A 23630-nucleotide genomic window follows, 5' to 3' on the forward strand; every position below is an offset into this window, starting at 1 on the left:
ATATCTGAACTGAGTTTCTATTTCGGTTGTTTAGAAGACAATCTTGAGCCAAGGCAGCTTTTAATCAAAGAGTTAGCATTGTTCTGGAACTTAATGCTGTACAGCTGGAGCCTCATTAGTTTATTTATAGCAGCTAACATGATATATTCTAGCAGTTTGGGCTTCTAAAGGTTTTGGAATTTTTTTGCATCAATTTCAACTGTATCACTTTTTATAGCACTTCTGATTACATGAGTAGAGTGTAAGTTAACAAATGTTCATAAATACTTCAATATAGAATATAACTCTATATGTGAGTTTGGGGCGTTGGCACATGATGATGAAGGTTTAGCAGACTATGAATATTGCTGGAGCTTAGTAAATCCCAACCTAGATACCGGCTTAATACTAGCTCACTTAAAGCAAGAAAGAGCTTCGGCATTGCAAAAGTTTAAAGGTTTTTGTCGATGCCATACGCCATATATTTTGTCAGCTCGTACATGTCTTATCTCTTATTGAAGCTTTGCAAGTAGAAAGATATTACTATGATATAAAAGTCTTTGGACAAAATAGCTGCTGTTTTACTAGATTCAAGACTGACTTACAGATGTTGTAAACTATTAGATGTAAACATCCCTAACTTACATGTTTAGCCTTAAAGTTTGTGTAACAAAGACAGTTTATTACCAATTCTAAATCATCACCAGGGTGTTTAGAAAACAAATAACCCAGCAAATCGCCTGCGATTAAAAATCTATTAATATCAAAATACTTTAACAGAGTACCAGCTTTAACCGTCCCAGTAGCTAGCTTGCGTCAGCCAAGTCATAAGCTGTTGGTAAAGAAACTATCAGAAAATTTGCCAAGTCAAAAAAGAAGATCGAAAGAAGACAGAACAAATAAGATATAGAGGAGATGATGCCGTGGAAAGTTTACAGAATCTGCCTATTCACTAGTCTGATTGGATGACAGCACTCAAACGTATTCAGCTAAACTTGATCACTGCATATATACTCAAGTGAAAAGCTCTATCTTAAATAAGGTGAGATTTTAAGTAAGCAGCAAATCTAGCCTCTGTACCATCAAGTCGATATACCCAGCATATACAAGAGTAAATATATTTTCACAGCAAGTTGACTATCTTACTGTATAAGATGTAAATCACGTAAGAATGATATAATATATAAATATAATAATTCAACATTATAAACTGCAAGGCATGCTGAAAGCCATCAAAGTTCTACATTTTTATATATAAAGGATAAATGTGTGCGAGCTGATTAATTTTACTCATGCAAATACTAAAGTAAACCTAGTTACTTGTGGCACAAGCCAATATATTTAGGCCAACACATCAGCTCTATGTGGTACTCAATGTACGGTGTAGTGATATTGGGTTACTGTAGGCAGGCACATAGAGATAAGTACCATCTGAGTGGTTGACGTGATGTTATGGTACATTTCTTTTATTTTTCAAATCATTACAAGAAAAGAGACACAAAATTGGCTCCAGCTCTGTGGCTGGTAATTTGACATTTTGCAACAGAAAAAAGTTTGATATTCTATGACAGCTGGTAGACTTTCATGTTTCTCACTGTAGTCAACCTTCACAAGCTCCTTTGCTTTCTTTTTCCTTCTTTCAATCATACAACATTTGCTCAAGTCTTTATATTAAACACTTGTCTTATATAGTTATATTTGCTATTTCAAAATAACAAATGTAGTTGCAAACAGGTAGCCACCTTCAGATAGCGACACAGCTAAGAACTAAGATGGCTACGCGTACGTAGCTCCAAACAGACAACTAAAGACAGTTAGCTACATACAACTAGCTTCAAACAGATAGCAATGCACAGATAGTGACAAAGATATCTGAACATAATTAGCTGTGCATACATAACAACGCATCAATAAATAAACAATATAATAATAATATTAGTATAGATAATTACATGCAGAAAGTGACACCTGGTTAGATACAGCAGGATAATTACGCATGAGCACACAGCTACATGCTGATTGATACCCTAATAGCTACATGCCGAGAGCTACACACAAACAGCTGCACACTAGTAGTTAGCAGATAGCTATCTGTAAGCAGATATCTATCTGCTTACAGATAACTGCATCTAACTAGTGATACAGACTGAGCAACGCAGGTGGTTACCCACAGATATCTGCAAACTAATAGTCAAATCCTGATAGCTCTACACATATAGTTACAGATAACTAGCTACGGACATATAGTTACACAAAGATAACCACACACAGATGATTACACACAGATAACTACACACAGATAATTACACACAGATAACTACTCACAGATAACTACACACAGATAACTACACGCAGATAATTACACACAGATAACTGCGCATAAATAGCAACACAGATCTACCTACACATATGCCTATAGATTTCTCTGCCACCTAATAAATTAAATATATTTATTGTAAGATCTATAAATGAGTCAATGATAGATTGAAATTTTTTTTATTATTGTTTCTGTTGCAGAAGGCCTGTCTAATCAATGGAAGCTTCATCTGAAAAGACAAAGGAGAAAAAGGAAGGCGAAGTGGATCTGCTCTATGATATAGAAACTGCTCCACCATGGCCACTTTGTATCTTCATTGGATTACAGGTAAATACTGTAATCTTTTGAGACAGCGAGATAGTACTAACTATTTATAGTTATTTCTATTAAGAAGCAAAAATTGTGTTTCATGAAAACTCACAGAATTGGTAGAATTGTATAATGAACATATTGACAGTTCAACAGGTTCATAAACTGAGTGACCAATATATGTATTATAGTATGGTTGTTAGAGTGTACGTACTTGAGTGCCATAGATACTGAGGGGAATACTCAAATCAGTAATCTAGTAATATGATAGAAAATGTCTTGATTTTTATTGTATTAGTTAAGATATAAAAACTAAAGAATCATCTTTCGATTTTACTGGATCAGTGCCATAGCCTTATCCAAAAAAGACTGTCCAGTCAACTGGACACTTTCAAATCTTTAGCAAAAGTAATAATAAAAAATGAATGCTCTGTCATTTGAATGTTCTGATATACTTTGCTTCTATTTGTGTCAATGGTTTTAACATTCGTTCTTCATACTTTTGTATGCAGAATGAATCTTTGGCATATCTGTTCAAGGCTTTTCAGCTGATTGATATACTAAAATGTTCAGCTGATTCATATACTAAAATGTTGCGCACTGGGTAATTTAATAAAAAAGTTTTTTTATTTTTTTTAAACTTTCAGTAAATCTAATTTAAAAAAATTAAGACTTCCATTAAATACTTGAGTATTTATAATTCACAGCCTTTGTACCTTTGTATAAGAAACAAAAAACAAGAAAATAATTAGCTAATTCATGTAACAAGCATAAACAATAGACTTATGAACATAGACCTATGAGTAGTTCTGTTGTTTGAACTGCTGAGTCTGCATGTTGCCTATGTGATTACAGCATTTCATAGTATTCATCACTGGAGCGGTCGCAATGTCCTTACCTCTCGCACCCCATCTTTGTATCACAGTTGGCATGGAAACCAATGATGTTGTCAAAGCTGAGCTAATCGGTACACTTGTACTCACGAGTGGAATAGTTACTCTTCTCCAGACCTTGTTTGGTTGCAGGTACATTATGGTATTTCTGCGTTCGTTGATGAGGAATGTACTAAAATTTGATTCAATAAATAAACAAAGTTATCATTTATGTAATGTTATAAGTTTTTTGGTTATACAATGGATGAATATACAAATTAGAACGCATATAGTAAGATTTCAACTCAGGCCTTCTCTAGACAAACTATAGTAATCTACTTGAAGCAGTAGATTGGGGAGTTGGTTATAATATTAATGAATGTAAGTTTTAGTCATGTTGAGTGAGCTGCTGTGAATGTTTCATATCTCTTACCCACCCCTTTACTACCCGACTAACTAAGCAAGACCCTACATAAGACTATTAGCGCTAAAGAAATGAAAGATATTTTTAAGGGATATTATTATGTTTTACAGGTAAGCTTGCCAATTAGTAAATCACAAAATAGGGACGAATTATAAAATTGCAAGTTGAAAAGTGTGAAAAGCTGTTTTTGTGGCCTTGCTTAAGACTTATTATAGAACATTCAAGCGATGCAGTTCTAATCGCTGCTCTTCTGGTCAAATTACACATATAAAAGTCTTGTTAGAAACCACCAATCATTTTATACCCTGTGCATTACGTCGCATTTGTAAAAAAAGATGAGCAAATTACCAAACTAATACAGAATTCATAATTCTGCTGCTGCGCTCGCAATGTTAGGTCAAATGAAGGTCAAATTAAATTTTTTTTCAGTGTTGATACTCTCACTAGCTTTTTCTGTTAAAATAATTATTAATTATAGCTCATGGAAATTTGATTATTTTACTTCTAATAATCATAAATAAATATATACATTATAACTATTAGGCTCTTTAATAACAATAGAAGTAGGCATTCGGGCTAGTAAACCACTGGTCATTGTAGTAGTTGTCTTTCTCTACTATTGACACTTTTAACCAAGTACTTTATTCCTAACAGGTTAAAGTTTTTAACTTTTTAAATGCTAATTAAAACTAAATCAAAGCCAGTACGCACTAACACAGTAAAATTATCTTATAATCATTAATAAACATCTACTTAGTGGTAAAATGCTACTGATTGACTACAGTGATAGCCTGGTCCATCATTTACTGTTAAAATCTCAATTTATAGACTGCCAATAATACAAGGAGCCTCTGCATCTTTCCTACCTCCTGCATTTGCTATTCTCTCCAACTTCGGTGACTGTCCAACTTTGCTGCCAGCTGGTGAGTTTTCATCCAACCTTTCGCTTTTCATCTAGCTGTTAGCCTTAGAGTCTTCAGTTTCAATATACTAGATCAATGAATCAATTAACATATTGATTTTTCTATTATTACTGTCAAGAATTTCCTCAATGTATATAACATCCCGCGTATTATTTACAAATTATTTTTACTTTTGTGATTTTCAAAGCTTCACATTTGGTCTGATACCAATATTCATAGGAGGTGGTTGGGTTGCCAAGGGTCACAGATAATAAAGAAACCCTTTGCCCTGCTCACCAAACACTTTTTAATAAATGTAGATATTACTGTGAAGATATATTATGAAGAAAAACTACTTATTAAAAGATTTGAATTGGGAAAATGAGAATTGTCTTCTCTTGTCTGCAAAATCTTTTTCGCAACAGAATAAATGATTCTTTATGTGGATTACATTTTGTAAATTATTGTTTAAATCAGGTTATGAAAGTTTTTTAGTTTAAGCAACAAACCAGTCACAAGTTTTGCTAATGAAATTTGGTAACATGTGTTTATATTACTTTGTAGACGCGAATATAACAGATTATATGATATATCAAACGAATAAGACTCAGAACTTCGTTGTCACTGGTTCAGAGGAACATGATCTGATATGGAAGACACGAATAAGAGCAGTAAGCTGGCTGACATAGTCTAGCAAGTACCTTTGTGATTACTAAGGCTGACATAGTCTAGCAAGTACCTTTGTGATTACTAAGGCTGACATAGTCTAGCAAGTACCTTTGTGATTACTAAGGCTGACATAGTCTAGCAAGTACCTTTGTGATTACTAAGGCTGACATAGTCTAGCAAGTACCTTTGTGATTACTAAGGCTGACATAGTCTAGCAAGTACCTTTGTGATTACTAAGGCTGACATAGTCTAGCAAGTACCTTTGTAATTACTAAGATGTGAATAGGAATAAGGTTGACCCTTTGCTTCTTTCTGAAATATTTAATCGTATTGATTTGAATGCCATACTAATATTATACCTACTGCGGGTTTTCTGAGTGTTGCTTTCTCTAGGACTACTTGATAGAGTTTGTAAAATGCTGTTAGATTTAAAATTTGCACTTCATTTAAAGCTTGAGAGCTTCAATTATAAAAACATTTTATTGTTAGTTTAATTGTTTTCAGTTTTATGTTACTGACATGGAAGAATTCTCATGATATAATTAATTTTTACAACATTCAGCTTCTCAGCTTTATATGTAGATTATTTATGTTTGTGTTGATATACAACAAGTAGTGTATTCTGTTATGCATGGAATAGGGAATTCCCAAATTTACCTTCAATCAATTTTATTACCATAGCTATCTACAAGTGTCATATTAGTCGATTTATTGTGCTGGCACCAAGAAAATTTATCATTTATGATATCTACTATAAGTTACAGCAAAATAGTTTCATGTAAAATATCCTCACATTTTGTAAGTCAAAGTACCAAGACCTAAAAAAACTACAAGATTAGAAATGTTGTGTATTTTTAGCTGCAAGGAGCCATAATGGTTGCATCACTAGTTGAAATAGTGCTGGGCTTTTCCGGACTACTGGGTTTTCTGTTGCAATACATGGGACCTTTAATGATTGCTCCAACAATCTCTCTTATTGGACTATCTCTTTTTCCACTAGCTGCGGAAAACTCCTCTAGCCAGTGGGGTATTGCCATACTGTGAGTACACAACTCCAATTTAAATCTTTTCTAAGATAATGTTATTTCTCTGCCGCTTATTAGCTATTTTATGATTAACATACAATATTTTAATAGATTCTATCAAAAAGTACTGATATCTTTTTATTATTTGCGATCGCTTTTTATGTTTGAGGTGATCTGACTGCTGAGATATTTCAAGATTAAGAATAGCAAAACTTGATCGCGGTTAAAACACTCGGACAAAAAATATGTGAAAACCGGCTTCACTAGTTACTATCGTTGCTATCGTTGCTATAGATAGTATCGGCTATTGCGTTCAAGCTGCAGTGTTACGCGTCTCTTTTTTGTCGGTCCCTTTGCAGCTGTAATCATCATAATCGCGCTTTCGCATGATCAGGGTGTTTTAATCACACTCAAGTTTTGTCGATATTAATCTTGAAACATCTCAGCAGTTAAATCACCTCAAACATCAAAAACAATCGCAATTGAGAGAACAATACCAATACTTTCTGATTTACTTATCACTGTTTGTGGTACTCTATCAGGTGTGTAGCTCTGATGGTGATCTTCTCCCAATACATGGCACAAGTGAAGCTACCAACATACTCTACTAAACATGGTGGCTGCTCAACAACTGCTGGATATCCAATTTTCAAACTATTTCCAGTGAGTTCCTTTGTCTCTATAGAAAAACTAGGTAAATGCCAGGCATTACATGGGTAATAAAACAAGTTATTGCACAGAAAATTTCTATATATATATATATATAGATTTGAATGTATATATACATGTATTTATATATAAATTTTCTAAAGCATGTATATGTAGATTTCACTTTTCTTAACAACATTTCTTACAAAGCATTTCTTACTTTTTATGCTACACGTTCATTCAAGATTTTAAAAAACTTGTAAACAGTGGCAGGCAATCTAGTTGCCATTGGCTACGTTTCTTTACCCAATAAATTTAAGTAAATTAAGCTAGTACAAGTCTTTACTATAATAAGAGCTGTTATTATAACTCAAGTCAGTGATAGAAGAAAGATTGAGTCAAGAATGAGTTTCAGAATGCTAGCTAAAACTTAAAACACGCTATTTTTAAAAATTGGCATTGAAGATTGGCATATGCATAAGTATGGCTACAATTACACATTAGTGTGGCAAGTTGGACACATAGTGTAATGGATAGCATGCCTGTTCGTAGGACTAGAGGTTCTGAGTTCAATTCCAGTGCAAAGGGATTTTTCCTTTTTAAAACTTTATCCCAATAACTTTGTAACATGAACGGCAGACAAATAAACATTGAGATTTATGTGTATAAATGACATATAAATTTTACTTATGAAAGCGTAATATTATCTGCTCCATTTTATTGTGTGTACAACTTTAAAAACTATTTAAATACTATCAGATAAGCAGCTGGTGTATGTTTCAGGTACTCTTCACTATCATAGTGGCGTATATCATATGCCTGATACTCACTTACACAAACGTCTTCCCTGATGACAAACAGCACCCTTTCTACAGAGCCAGAACTGATATCAGACTATCTGTACTCACCAATGCTAAGTGGTTTCGAGTTCCTTACCCAGGTAGGCTTCAGGGCAGTAGATGAACAGTAGCATAAGCCCCTAAGAGGAAGGAAGCAAAAGTAACTTTATCTATCAATTAGCAATCCAAACCTTGCCAGAATCATAGATGTTTCGCAAACAGATACAACTGGTTTAAAAATGCTTGTCAATTGGTGACAGAATTGTAAATGCAAAGAACTGGATATTGATTAATACATAATTTATTGAGTGTCTATTAACAAGACGAATTAATTAGTAGTTGGACTTCATTTGAAGTTTCTTATTAACACAACATACACAAAAAGTTCTGAGAATGGATTGCCTTTGTTTCAAGTGGTATACATCTTGTACAGGAGAATGGGGTATGCCAACAGTGACAATTGGTGCCTGCTTTGGGATGTTTGCTGGTATTTTGGCATCTATGGTGGAGTCAGTGGGAGACTACTACGCTGCGGCCAGGTCTGTCTATTCTTTGCAACAACTTAAAAATTTTAAACGGTAACTTAAACAATGACTTTATCATTCTTAGCACACAAAACACTACAAGTTGTCTTTAGACAACCTGGTATATGATACATTAAGTACTCTTTTTCTCTAAAAGATAACAAAGTAAAAGTTTGGAGAACAGAGAAAGTATCAGCTGCTTGTGAGCAATTTTCAGACAGTTATAAAAAACATCATATAAATGTTATTAGAGACAGAATATGAACAAAGTATCTATTATAAATAGACGGTTATAATGTTGGGGTACAGTGAGAACCTCAACAACAAAAGCTGTCTGCACATAAAAGAATGTTGACATTCTTCACATTTTTAGTATTAGAGTAATTAAACCATCAAGAATTTGTACTCTCTTGTTGATCTAATTAATGCAGGGCAGTGCGCTGTGCTCACAAAATGGCTGCATTTAAACTGTAATATTTTATAATTATTTACTTTGAGATCAGAAGGTCAAAACTGTATCATCAGTCTGCTGTTGAAAAGCTATGTGAACAAACTGCCAGCTGCCCGCTGTCATTGGATTTATTTAAACAACCACCTAATCATGATGAGTCGGTTTGAAAGGGTGACACAAAAACTACAACTTTTTGATCAGTAGTGTAGTGTAATATTTGAAGTGGTAAATACAGATGTCTAAAATTGTTATAGGCTATCTGGAGCTCCAGTACCTACTAAGGCAGCAATCAACAGAGGCATCGGTATGGAAGGAATTGGATGCCTTCTTAGCGGAGCCTTGGGTTCTGGCAACGGGCTCACCTCATATAGTGGAAATATAGGAGCTATGAATATTATTCAGGTACATGTTTAGTCATTGTATATGATAGTGCACTGGCAGTTCTGTGCCAGCATGAAAAATCGGCATGCGTAATAAGTATGCCTACAATTATTCCTAGATTTAGAAAGGTGATCGTGTGGTGCAACGATAGCGCTTGGCTTCAAAACCGAATACCTGAGTATGTTTCCTAATGCTCCTAATGAGGCTTCGGCCAGTCACAGCTCATATGGTAATGATTCTATGACTGTATCAGTGTATGCTACTCATATAAGCTACATACAGACCTTTGCTAGTGGTTATTGTTTACCAGATCACCATGTTCCAAACTCTCCAACATTCTCATCACTATTAATAGGCTTTGCAGCTACTAATTGTTAATAATGGAGAGAAATTAATGACATGACCAACAGACTGGACAAACATTTCATGTTCAAAATAAGAACTATCAGTGGTGAATTTACAAGTACTTTAGTTTCAGTTGAAGCTTTGACAATGTAAACCATAAGCTATAGCCAATAAAATTATAAACTTAGTAATTTGTAAAAACGTTTTAATGTTTCATGGAAACCAGAAGGTAACAAGAAATATATCTATTAATTAATACGCCTGACCTCGTCAGAATCATTGCTGTTTAGAAGACAGATACAGTGGGTTCAAAAATGTTTGACAAAGTTGACAGTATTTTCACTGCTTACTGCTGGATATTAATTAGTGAATAATTTATTGAGTAATTATTAATTGAGAAATAATTATTGAGAAAATACACTCATCTATGTAGATAACTTATCAGCTATATACTGTACAAGAGAAACATTAGTGAACAATGGGAGAAGCAAGGAAAACACCTTTGAGATGTCTTGCTAAAGCTCCTGGTTAGGCCAACTTTAGACTCTGTTGACTTTTAGATTTTGCATGCAGAAAACTGTCAAATCTGTTGATTAGCCCTTTTATCTAAAATATACAGATGATAAATAAAAAGTAAGTGTGTATCTTGGTGTAACATACGATATATGTATGTTGTATGTTCATCAGTATGTTCCTGTTTAAGGTGTAGATGTTAACATTAATATATCTGTTCGTAGGTTGGGAGTCGCAGAGTAATACAAGTAGCTGCAGTCTTTATGCTTATACTCAGTGTACTAGGAAAGCTCTGTGCTCTGTTTGTAACCATTCCAGATCCGATACTTGGAGGGATCCATATCGTCCTCTTTGGTAAATTAACCGTTGTATTTGGTTCATAGCATGAGCCATCTCATAGCACTGACCACATACTTTCTGAAAAGTGAATGACTATCACTAGGAATCACTCACACAAGGAATTGTGATGAGTAGATGACTCCTCATTATCTTCTCATTCATCATTTTAAGCGAGTAGTTTAAGTGTTAGTAAGGGAGGGGCTCAATCCTTCCTCAATCCTCTGTAAACTGTCACAAACCTTAGTCAATGGATTAATTATTAGCTGTATGAAGACGAAAAAGCTTCACATTAGTCTTACTGTTTGGCTATTGGTTGGTTGCTGCACTACTATTATTCCTGCTTACTAGTAAATAACTCTGTTTGCCTACAAATAATGGAGTATGACTAGCCCTTTCACTCAAACATTTCTGGATAACGTTATTACATTTTGTAGTTAGTTTTAAATTTCATTAGGAGAGCGAATGGGAAATAGGCTTGCAGAATCAATAACGACAACATGTATATGATACTAATATTGGTATAAGATAATATATGGAGAGTTTTTTATGCCTCTAGACGAGTGTATCTATGAAATGTTTTGAAATGGTTTTGACTATGTTCCGATCCATCTTTATTTGAATACGTATTTAGCAGTAGAATATAGTAGTGAGAACACAGTGAAACCTGCAGTAAAAACAGCTATGAGATTAAATAAAAGATAATACATTGATATGCAATATACATTTTGCATACTCAGCAGGTAATGAATTATGACAAGCCATGTGAAATATAAACCAGAGTATAACAATATATATGAAGTATAATAAAAGTTTGATAATGAAAAAGTAAAATCACATTTTCCTTCTTTAGACAACAGCTAGCTGCTAAAGCTTACTGATCACTAGTTTGCAACTTGTGCTGTCAGGTTTTGAGTGTGTCAAATGAGGCAGCGTAATGTATATTTGCTATTATTTGGTCACATAACCGCTAAATATGGGTGGTAGAATAAGGGTTTAGAGGACATATTACATAATTCTTTTGTGGCTTACATTGAAGGTGTGAGAAATGAGTGAGAAGGCTGACTCAGAAACATTAAATATACAATACTATATTATATTAATAGAAATTCCACTGTCATACAGCCTACGACCAAAGTGGTATTGGAAAAAAAAGAAAGGGTACTGATGGTTGAGAAATGCAATATTAGCAGTCAAATGGCACTGCAGTGCAATAGGATAACTGCAATGGTAGCTGTAATGTACTGGGTGTGGGTGTTATTATATACAACAAACAGCAATAATGAAAGGAAAAGATTATATGTTTATATCTCTCCCCCTGCAATAGGAGAAATGCAATATTGGCCAATATTAGAAGTAAAATGCACTGATATTATTAGAATAATCAATATTATTAATATAGTAATAATATAAAACCAATGCACAATTTTGTTTACATTTAAAAACGTCATAGTTAGCGATATCAAGAAGTTGTGATATTTATATAAATTTTTAGAAAGTCTGTACTACGTAGTCATTGTTCTGTAGTCATCCCAACTTATAATTAATTATCGTAATAATCTCATAAGAATCGTTAGAAAAAATATCGTCATTTCCGTCATATCGTCATAACTATTGAAGTGTTATAGTCACACTAACAACATCGATGATGGGCATTATGTTACTGTTATTATTTTTTCTAAATAGTTTTGTTAAATAGATTTTCTAAAAATCTATATAAGTATCACAACTTCTTGATATTGTTAGCTATGACGTTTTGAAATGTAGACAAAATTGTGCATTGGTTTTCTATTATTACTGTATTATTATATTAATAATATTGGTTATTTTAATAATATCAGTGCATTTTACTTCTAATATTGCATTTCTCCTATTGCAGGGAGAGAGAGATATAAATATATAATCTTTTCCTTTCATTATTGCTGTTTGTTGTATATAATAACACCCACACCCAGTACATTACAGCTACCATTGCAGTTATCCTATTGCACTGCAGTGCCATTTGACTGCTAATATTGCATTTCTCAACCATCAGTACCCTTAATTTTTTCCAGTATCACTTTGGTCGTGGGCTGTAGGGCAGGGGAATTTCTAGTATAATATAACATATTTAATATAGTATACTTCAGTATTGATGCTCAAAAGTGCTAGCAAGCATAGATCATGAGAATATTCAGAACTTTACTTTTGCAATTTACAGTTCTAGTGGAGGTCTGATAGTTTGGGTTCTCTGTACTGTATTATCCCTATACTTTACTATTCCTATACTGTACTATTCCTATACTGTACTATTCCTATACTGTACTATCCCTATACTGTATTATCCCTATTCTGTACTATCCCTGTACTGTATTATCCTTATACTGTACTATCCCAATACTGTATTATCCCTATACTGTACTATCCCTGTACTGTATTATCCCTATACTTTACTATTCCAATACTGTACTATCCCCATACTGTACTATCCCTATACGGTACTATCCCTATACTGTACTATCCTTATACTGTACTATCCTTATACTGTACTATCCCTATACTGTACTATCCCTATACTGTATTATTTCTATACTGTACTATCCCTATACTGTACTATCCCTATACTGTACTATTCCTATACTGTACTATCCCTATATTGCACTATCCCTATCTCTATACTGTACTATCCCTATACTGTACTATCCTTATACCGTACTATCCATATACTGTACTATCCCTATACTGTACTATCCCTATACTGTATTATTCCTATCTTGTACTATCCCTATACTGTACTATCCCTATACTGTACTATTCCTATACTGTACTATCCCTATATTGTACTATTCCTATCTCTATACTGTACTATCTTTATACTGTACTATCCTTACACTGTACTATCCATATACTGTACTATCCCTATACTGTACTATCCCTATACTGTATTATTTCTATACTGTACTATCCCTATACTGTACTATCCCTATATTGTACTAACTTTATACTGTCCTATCCCTATAGTGTACTATCCCTATAATGTACTATTCCTATCTCTATACTGTACTATCTCTATACTGTACTATCCTTATACTGTACTATCCATATACTGTACTATCCCTATACTGTACTATCCCTATACTGTATTATTTCTACACTGTACTATCCCTATACTGTACTATCCCTATACTATACTATTCCTATACTGTACTATCTCTATACTGTACTATCCCTATACTGTACTATCTCTATACTGTACTATCCCTATACTGTACTATCCCTATACTGTACTATCCCTATACTGTACTATTCCTATACTTTTCTATCCCTATACTGTACTATCCCTATACTGTACTATTCCTATACTGTACTATCCCTGTACTGTACAATCCCTATACTGTACTATCTTGGAACTTTTACTCAAATAAAACTGTCTACTGATTACAGGTCTTTTAGCATCTGTTGGTCTTTCCAACCTTCAGTATGTAGACCTAAATTCCTCTCGGAATTTGTTTGTTATTGGCATCTCGTTGATGTTAGGACTCGCCATTCCTTACTGGACCAACAGAAACAAAGAGCAGATACAAACAGGTATGAGCATCTACAGATATCGGCATAGAATTGGAAAAAAGTTAAGTTATTAGATTTTAGCCTCTGTAAGATTTCAATCGATCTATTATTTATTGAGTATAACTCAAAATTTAAGCAATGGAATCAGATAAGAAAGTCATAGATAAAGTTGCCATTTTTATGGCTCTCAACCATAGACATCCTTTTTAGTACACATAAATCTTTGCTATATTTCTTGAACATTTCTTGATGATCGTGAATAGCCATGGTGCTTCAACATGAGTCCTAAGGAGTCTAGGGCAAAAGACAGGATACATGACAGTCCGTTAAACATTATAGGATCAGCAGTACTTGATGAGGTGTGCGTAGTTCTCCTTAGCACAAACATGTTCATCGGAGGTCTCATGGCTTTTATTATGGACAATACCATCCCAGGTAGGAGCTACAAAACTTACCACCTCTGACATAAGCCTACTTGATTTATTGATAAGTGTTCACGAGTCTGGTTTGTTATTGTTGATATCTGACTTTACCGTGAAAATAACTTATACGTGTTTCAAACGCTTAGTATGTTGTACCGTAGCGCATTTAACACAACCTCAATTTTGGTATATCTTGATATCTTTAGTTAGTATTTACTTACAGGAACTTTAAAAGAAAGGGGAATGCATGTCTGGGCTAATGAGGGAGCAACTTCATGTCAATCATCAAAAAAGACTAGGAAAACATATGATATGCCATTTGGAAATGAATACATATACCGGTATAACAATTTGATGAAATAAAAGTATAACTTATCTTATTTGATCACTTATAATCATATTTATTGATACTGCTATATTGTCAATAAGACAGTTCCTTTTTAGCTCTCGTTGGTCGAGGTACATGCCCTTTTGTCCCAATTATGGTCAACCCTATCGCCAGCCCAGTTTTCCAAGTGCTGACATAGAGGAACAAGTAAGTGATGATCAAGCAAGAGAAGATGTCGAAACAGCTGCTACAGCTACTACTGGTATGTATACAAGGCACATTATACAAAGGTATGCTGTTCATTCTATTCTAGAAGTCTAAAAAGCATTTATAAAATTATGTGTATCTCTTGAGAAATGTTGGAATACTTGATGCTCATACAATATAACATAATCTGCTTTCTCTCCTAGTTTTGGCTTTCACCACTGTTGAACTGATCTATGCAAAATGACTAAAGTACGAATGTCTTTTGTTTTCAAAAAACAAAACATAAATCTTTTATTTAGTGCTCTAGGTGATAAAATGAATATCCTAATCCGGTACTCATAAGTACATGCATAAACTACAAACTTTTAGCTGCTCAAAATGCCTGCTCAACATAAATGGAGATCATTTCCACTCACCTATAGATAATATTTACATTGAAGAGTTTTCTGTAAATTCTATTCGTACTACTGTTATGAATAGAGATGAGGATCAGTAACTGCCAGTATAGGAAAGTATCACAATTATGTATAAACAGATAGTTTGGAATATCTTAATAGTGGACTAGAGAATTTTCATCAAGCAGGCTGAAAGCTAACGCCTCAAAAAGTTGACAAGTTTTTAAATCCATAATTTGTTATTGAGGTGAAGGTCGATCATTCTGCATTATATTTTCATCGATTATTTACATGTTAGTTGTCCTAGTTTGTATTGTACAGTACGCAGACTAAACTAGATAGAAAAATAATTATTATTACAAAAATGATATTATACTGTCTACTTGCAGCAGAAGGACATTGCTGAGGTCCTTTATTGGCAGAGGGATAATTGACACCCAGAGTTGATAACACTTTACCTAGGAAGGGAAACAAGGATAATCCTAAACCAAATTTATAGTAACTTGAAGATTATCCATCTGTAAAAACATGAACTACATTTTACATGCAATCAAAATATTCATTTGTCTATGCATGGCTCTTAACACATATATTTACTGCCTGCTTTTAAACACAATTATCAACACTTTTTACGTGTATATCTTCTATATGATGTTGTTTAACATGTTTCTCGTGATCTTTGTACTTGCTACTTCTGCTTTTTGGTATATACTAGAACTTGATTCAGCTCTTGAATATCTCTTAATCTACCCTTTAGAAGTTAAGGTTGCTGTCCCCTCCACATGTCTTAGATTTGCTAACAGCAAAACTATTGTTATAATAAATCTAATTTCAAAGGTTGGATACATATCTTTCCTTGCTGTTTTAATTGTATGATAATTATTTTAACATTTAGAACACAGTTTCTGTATTATTAGATATACAATTAGAATATAACTCACTAAAAAAGTCCAACAATGTTTCGACTGTGAAGCTAGCAAGAATTCTTTAGCACAAAGAGATTCACTTGAACTAGTTATGCATCTACGTATATCCCTGACTATAAGGAGAATAAACATTGATTGTTTATGCAATTTGATATTATACCGTTTCGCCTGATCAATAATTTCAGAAAGGAACTGCACAGTACAGAAGTTCAATCACATTTTGGAGTTATTTTCTTTCACCTAAAATAAGACCTTGTTCATGATAGGGCAAAAACTGTCACAAATAGTTCACATGTATTTTGCCTTATCTTTCTTTTGTTATTTCTTGGTTATTGTTGGTGCTAATCACTAGTAATGGGTAGTTAAGAGAGCCCTCTTCACTGCTCCTCTCTTTATCAGGTGTGCTCCTAATGACATGTAGATACATCTGGTCATACATGCTAAGCATCTGGTGTGCTCCCCAACTTTAGCTCCTTAACTTGCCTCACAGTTACTAAAAGCTTAAAATGCAAAAGTTACAGAATTCTAAATAAAATGCTTGCTCAAGAAACAAGAGGAATTGGAAGGCAGCAAGTAAAATAAATACCTTATCTCAGTACAGTTTGAGATCTTAGAGATGAAAGGAAAACCTTAAAACCTGATTGATGATATGTCAAAACATCATTTGAATTTATATTGGTTAACTTAGAGTAGACTGCGAACTGAAATCTGTGATCTTATGTTTGAGTACAAAAAACTGAAAACCCCATCATTTGTAAAAAGATAGTTATGATTTCTATAAAATAACTTATAATGAAGAGAGATATTACTACTATAAGAGCTTTAATAGGACACTTGCAACCTCAATTGTGCCGGTATGGATAAACTGCAGAGTACAAAAAGAGAAGAGGGAGAAGGCGGAGGAAAGGGCGGGAGAGAGAGAGATGGAGAGAAAAAAAAGATCATAGAACTTTAATAATCTCAAGACCTTGATAAAAAATATACATACCAGGTATGTGAAAATCAGAAAATTGCAGCCAATTCTGGCATGACCAAATGACAGTGTTTTAAATATTTCTCCTACCAAACAAAGGCTTAGTTTACTTACAAGCTTGTCTTTGCTTTTACATAGCCTGAGAGCTTAAGATACTTTTATAAGTGAATGTGATGAGGCACCACAAAAAATCTTCTTGCGAGTTACCGATGCTATGTTGTACATAGAGAAATACTGTATCTAGTTGAGTGAAAAGGTGAGGTTATGGACAAGTTGTATTGTCAGTAGAGCTTGCACAGTGCAGCTCTATTTCATTCTTACTGTACCCTAAAAAGTTAGAAAAGATGAAATGAACAAAGGTGAACAATGAAAAATTCCACAGGGGACTAATACTAATCAATGCTCTGTGTTTACTCATATTACTCAATATGACTCATAAATGTAAACTACACTCTGCTGCCTTCATTATGAAATACTAATCATATATAAAATCATCATTTACACGGCATGCAAATCATATGGCAAGAAATTGCAGGACATTTGTAATATTTCTTATCACAAAACACTTACAGTTGTTGATCCCGAATATTTCTACAGATATCAGCTAAAATCTGTTCATGGCTAATACAACTAATATATCAACAAAGTGGCCGATCGGTACTAGTGTAAGATGTAGATGGAAGATACGTACGCGTACATACCTGTTCTGGAGGCTTCCATTCTACGATTTTCAATTTATAAGTGAAAATCAATAGGTTATGAATGTGATGTCAATAGGCTGAAAGGATTATAGTCAAACGGTATAAGGCAACTTCTAACCATAATGTTATAAACTAACTCATCAAGGCTTTATAGAAATATTCTGAGGACCAAGTGATACAATAGTTTTGGAGAACAAGTAGATAATATGAGCGAGATTTGAACAAAGAGATGCACTTCTGAGAGCTAAGAGTTGACAGTCGATTTGGACCACACAACTCCTCAGTAATGTGTGCATTCTGTGTCTCTGCAATAGCAATCCTAATAAGTAATGAAGATGGATATGGCTCCATGGAAGACTAAATGATTTGTATCAAACTACATTTGATCTTGTCTCCGAGAATCTCATCAAGAAAGTATAACTTCCTCGTTGATACCTAGAAACCAGAAAGAAGCTGAGTGTTATTAGTACAAGGTAGTATTGAAAAGGCTTCCAGCAAAGATTTGCATTTGTGCTAAATTTCAAGTTTTTTGAATAGAGGACAACTCCCACACTAACCTTTATGTATAGTACTGACTCTATATATGTAGTGACTATGCTAAAGGGTAAAAACTAACTGAGATAGATTCGCACGCAGCACCTAACAGAGATGACAAATAGAGCAGCATTCTGATAAAAATGGTAAGAAACCTGCATTTACTTGTCATACCTTGTGCCATTTAGTAAGTTGCCTTGCTTAGCTCTTTACCTTTTATTTCTCTTTAGAGTTTCTCACATGGTACAGGTTGGCCGTATACAGAAACAGGTGCATACCTTTTAAAGGATCTTTTGTTAAAAAACAGCAATGAAAATTTTGCCAAGTTACGACAACCATAACTTTTTTATGCCCATCCCATACTGATTAAAGTGTTTGCAGAGACAATGGTTGGCATGAGATGCATCATTTCTAATCTAATGTATAAAGAGGTAAAAACAATCACAATGAGATTGAGGCATACAGGCAGACATATATAAAAAGAGCAGGATTTGCCTCTCATGCAGACAACTTTGATATATTTATTATAACACTAGAAATTCCAGTCATACAGCCCAAGACCATAGTAATAATGGAAAAAAGAAAGGGTACTGTTGGTTGTTGAAAAAGTAGTTCTCAGCTGGAATTGACAGAGTATAGTGTAAATGAGACTTGTTTGAGATGATATAAAATAAATTTGAGGGAGCACGACTCTAAAAAGGCGCAACTAACAATTTATTTTGGAGGTAAAGTTGGGTTGAAACCAGGTATACGAGTAATTGGTAAATTGTTGATATTACAATATCTGTTATAAGTATACAGTATCTGTTAAAGGTCGCGCAGTCTAGTCTCCTCTCTTTTGCGTTGTAAGATTTGGTCATTGATAGCTAACCGAGTGATGCGCTCCCTAGCAAAGTTGTTAAAAAGTAAGTCATTGATTTATGATTTGATTTACTCAAACTTATATTTTTCAATAATAAAATAAATATTAATTCAAGCTGTAGACCTAACCTAATGTACGTAATTCAACTAACAACACCAATAGTGAAATATGTTTATTATATCTCTGAAATGCAATATTAAAAGTAAAATATATTGTAAGAGACAGTTTGAAAGTTGGTTGTGTTGAATGCAGAACGGTTTTGACCACGATATGTAACAGAAATAAATATTAATAAAATAAATATATAACTATCTCAAACTTATGTTTTACAATAATAAAATAAATATTAATTCAAGCTGTAGACCTAACCTACTGTACGTAATTTAACTAACAACAACAATAAAGAAATATGTTTATTATATCTCTGAAATGCAATATTAAAAGTAAAATGGCAAGCTGCCGTGTAATATACAGTTTGAAAGTTAGTTGTGCTGTGAATGTACAATGGTTTTGACGGCGATATGTAACAGAAAGCAAGCGTTGGAATTCACGCGTCTGGAAGTTTTATGCAAACTGGAGTGAAATAAAGAAATATTCTTGTCATAAAGGGGCACTGTAGTAACGCCCTACCTTGTAGATAAGATGTAAAGAAATCTGGCTGATGTTCTAGATAATTTGTAAAACCTTCGGTAATTGGACAAAAACGTAGGCTGATAAACTGTGTACCACATTTTCGTACCTGTAAATCGGTCTACGCCTCAAACAGTCTACGTTAATTACACAAACCTTCTTGGCAATTAAACAATGCCATAGACTGGTGAAATGAGCACGTTTTTCTCGTGAAATGCGCACTGCTAAATAGTTCTACTATCTGTCGCACGGCTTTATTGGCGTATCGTAGGTCGGTCATAACTATTAATAAACCAAGCTTGTCAAGCGTCTTGTGGCGATTTTTGGCCAAATTAATCTGTCTATTTATGTATAATCCGATCAGATGAGTTAGTTTCAGGGTTTTGCGGTAACCTTTCAAAGACTTGGTAACATATTTAAAAAGGTTTGTATGTGTTTTGTATCGTTGTTATATTTAAACGACTCTACAGAAAAATGGTTAAATTTGTTGATGAGATTTTAGTACAAGGGTTTGAGACGGCCGTTAATGAATAATTTTCAGGAGTTGTGTGCACATGTGCATTTATCATAAATCTCCCAACCAATCGCTTCGCTCTTGTTTGGTCGTGGGATTACAAGGGCACAAGCTAAAATGAGAATCGTTTGTTTTAAAAATACATAGGTGTCTGTATAGTGTATACACATGGCCGTTAAGAACTCGATGTCAAATGGTGAAGCTTTCAGCTTGCTAAAAATTCAATTAAACGCAGAGGATACCTAAGTCAGAGCAAGCTTACGGCGATAGACAGCAAGAAGCATATTTTCCACGTGAGTAAATATTCCCTGCATGGAGAGCATTTTACATAAGAATGCTTCATGGAGTAGTTTAATGCAAAAGAAAAAAATGGTGAGTAAAGAGATTTAGCTAGTTTTCAGTTGTATATTATGTGTCATAATACAAGAAACATTTGTATATATCATGCAATATAATACAAGAAAGATATATACATGTATGTCATGAGGCATGATATAGAAAACAAATGTATGTCATATGATATTATACATAAGAAAAATGTTTGTCATGTGGTATCACATAAGAAAGGTATATATGGCACATGATAGGATGCAACAGCTACCCATTCCGCTGACTGCTGGCATTGTGCCAGAAATAGTACATTGACAGATAGATTCACATTCGATACAGTGTATATATCTACAGTCAATACAGTGTGTGTATCTACAGTCAATACAGTGTTTATATACATGTATATACAGCCAATACAGTCAATACAGTGTGTGTATCTACAGTCAATACAGTGTATCTACAGTCAATACAGTGTGTCTACAGTCAACACAGTGTGTGTATCTAGAGTCAATACAGTGTGTATCTAGAGTCAATACAGTGTGTATCTACAGTTAAAACATTGTATCTACAGTCAGATGGTTTCCATGAGACATTAAAGAAGTATGAGCTGAAGCTGCAGGTATATCTAACAAGAAATTGTAATTGGCATACAAGGGAGAAGAACAAAAAGTTTAGAAGCTCCGATGGCTTGCGCCATGGTAGTCAAGACTTCACATTGTTTACTCTAGATAAGTCAGGTGACAAACACTTGTCTACTAGTTGTGCATGTTATACTATAGCATATACTGTGTCCATACTATGCGTTATGGACAGTCACCACCATTTCATGAAGACTTCACCGTGCAGTGTCTGTTGTTTCTATTAATAATAACAGTTCATATTGACACATGAGAATGATTTGCCCTATTTATTTGACATGAGTCTAGGCATGGCACATGTTACAATCAATTCCTGAGATGACCATAAACAATCAGGCTACATGGTTGATTTTGCAATTCCTCACATTGACTTTTAGCTAAAGAGTCAATAATGTAGGGTTATTAGCAAGTCTTTTAACAAAGTCTACAGACACTAGTCATAAATAATAATCATTTTTTCTCCCATGTCTGACCTCCAGAGCTCATCAATCAAACATGATCAGTACCATGAGACGCAGTTTGTCATCAATATTCATTGATCCGGTCCTGTAGCCTTTTGCAGTCATTATCTTCTATATAATTTTGATGAATCCAGTGAACTTCAATAGTAAGATTTTGGGTGTCAGTCTTCCAGACACGTGAAAGCAAAATAAATCATTTATAGCTCTGTACAATGTAAAATATACTTAGAGAAAGATTTATATAGTTTTTCTCAAAATTTACATTTGGAAAGATGTTATTCAAGTGTAAGCCAATACGATGTGGTATAAATTAGTGGCACGGTAATAAAACTCGTTGAACTTGCGGGTTTATCTTCTCTCGAGTATCGGGTAATAGAAATTTTGAGTACAGTACATATAAACTAGGTTGAAATCTATTAATAGATAAACATATAAGTGGTTGACCTCAAAGAGCTAGATGAAATTAGAATGCATGGTACTTGTTGTGCACTGGCTATACTGTACATGGTACTTGTTGTGCACTGGCTATACTGAAACTGCAACTCCAACTTGTAACTCATAGGTAACCTGCATGTAGCAGTTGTGTGACCCTTAACCCCACACTTGGGTGGTACTTATATATACTTGAGTAGTTCTTAAGTATTTACATGATGTGTGGCCTTTAGGCAAGTCTTGGTAGTCAAATCAACAACTGTTCTACATGTATATTCGCTTATCATCATTCTAAAATATTTCTCAATTTATGTTTAGTTCTTGCTGGAACCTATTCCAAACTCGCCGGTTACAGACAGGTCAAAACTAGTGACAAATAAAAGTTAGGAAACTATTTATTTGCTCAATAAAAAGCAATTTTAAGTAACTAAAACGCCGCCTAATATGGACTCAGCTTTTAGTGTGAGTGAGCAATAACCTTGATTTCTCTGGCTGCATTAATCCTATTGTCCTATTTAAACACAACAACGCTACTGTACTCCCCTGAAGGCAAAAGATTTTTGGTGCCTAGAGCAATACTACAAGCGATCTACCTCAAACATTGGCTAATCTCTCTAAAATTGTATTAACATGCGATAATCTAATTGAATTAATTTTTTTATCTTCATTGACGCTATACAGCTACAAGGTGAAAAACTCATCTGCAAGGCACCTAAAACATATTTAACTCCAGTCACTGCTATGGACTTACTCATTTGTCAAATTTGTCCTCATCGTCTCAACATATTCCTGGTGCACTCAGCTGCATTCTTGACTAACATCTTCACTTGTGCACATTTATGACTTCCTGACTATGAACAGTCTTTTGTCTGTTTATATTTGTAGGTTTAGCCCGTGTCCTCGTGTTTACAGCAATTTATGTATCAGGCAATGAATACCTCAGCAAGCAAATATAATATGCAACAAGGAAAAATCAATAGAGCCCGTCGCTTATACATGGAATTAGCTTTTGCACCCTGCGCATTAAGACAGCATACTTCGGGTTGTAATATCTGAGACAGTGTCTTATTTCCTGGACATCTAAATCACGCCATGGTCACCTTCGAGAAGCTATCAGCACAGTAATGCTGTCTAATCCGCTTACTTAGGGCATCTCATCAAGTATTAGTGATTCTTACGCATCGGCTGCGAGTGGAT

The 23630-nt window shown here is 34.2% G+C and overlaps 1 protein-coding gene across 1 annotated transcript in view; it reads left to right on the forward strand.

The window, feature by feature from the left end:
* The window catches only part of LOC137394060 (uncharacterized), a 45161-nt gene extending 28781 nt beyond the window's left edge, over positions 1-16380 (forward strand). The window contains exons 16-30 of the mRNA XM_068080779.1: positions 2520-2623; positions 3461-3630; positions 4730-4824; positions 5368-5474; positions 6331-6512; positions 7040-7160; positions 7929-8085; positions 8418-8523; positions 9214-9361; positions 10423-10552; positions 13958-14101; positions 14420-14515; positions 14726-14843; positions 14947-15092; positions 15822-16380. Coding sequence (XP_067936880.1) covers positions 2520-2623; positions 3461-3630; positions 4730-4824; positions 5368-5474; positions 6331-6512; positions 7040-7160; positions 7929-8085; positions 8418-8523; positions 9214-9361; positions 10423-10552; positions 13958-14101; positions 14420-14515; positions 14726-14843; positions 14947-15092; positions 15822-15838 — 1841 coding nt within the window. The 3' untranslated portion in view covers positions 15839-16380. The remainder of the gene's footprint in view (positions 1-2519; positions 2624-3460; positions 3631-4729; positions 4825-5367; positions 5475-6330; positions 6513-7039; positions 7161-7928; positions 8086-8417; positions 8524-9213; positions 9362-10422; positions 10553-13957; positions 14102-14419; positions 14516-14725; positions 14844-14946; positions 15093-15821) is intronic.
* Positions 16381-23630: the final 7250 nt, after the last annotated feature.

The sequence above is a fragment of the Watersipora subatra genome, chromosome 4, assembly GCF_963576615.1.
Source record: "Watersipora subatra chromosome 4, tzWatSuba1.1, whole genome shotgun sequence".
In the NCBI taxonomy this organism is placed as follows: Eukaryota; Metazoa; Bryozoa; class Gymnolaemata; order Cheilostomatida; family Watersiporidae; genus Watersipora; species Watersipora subatra.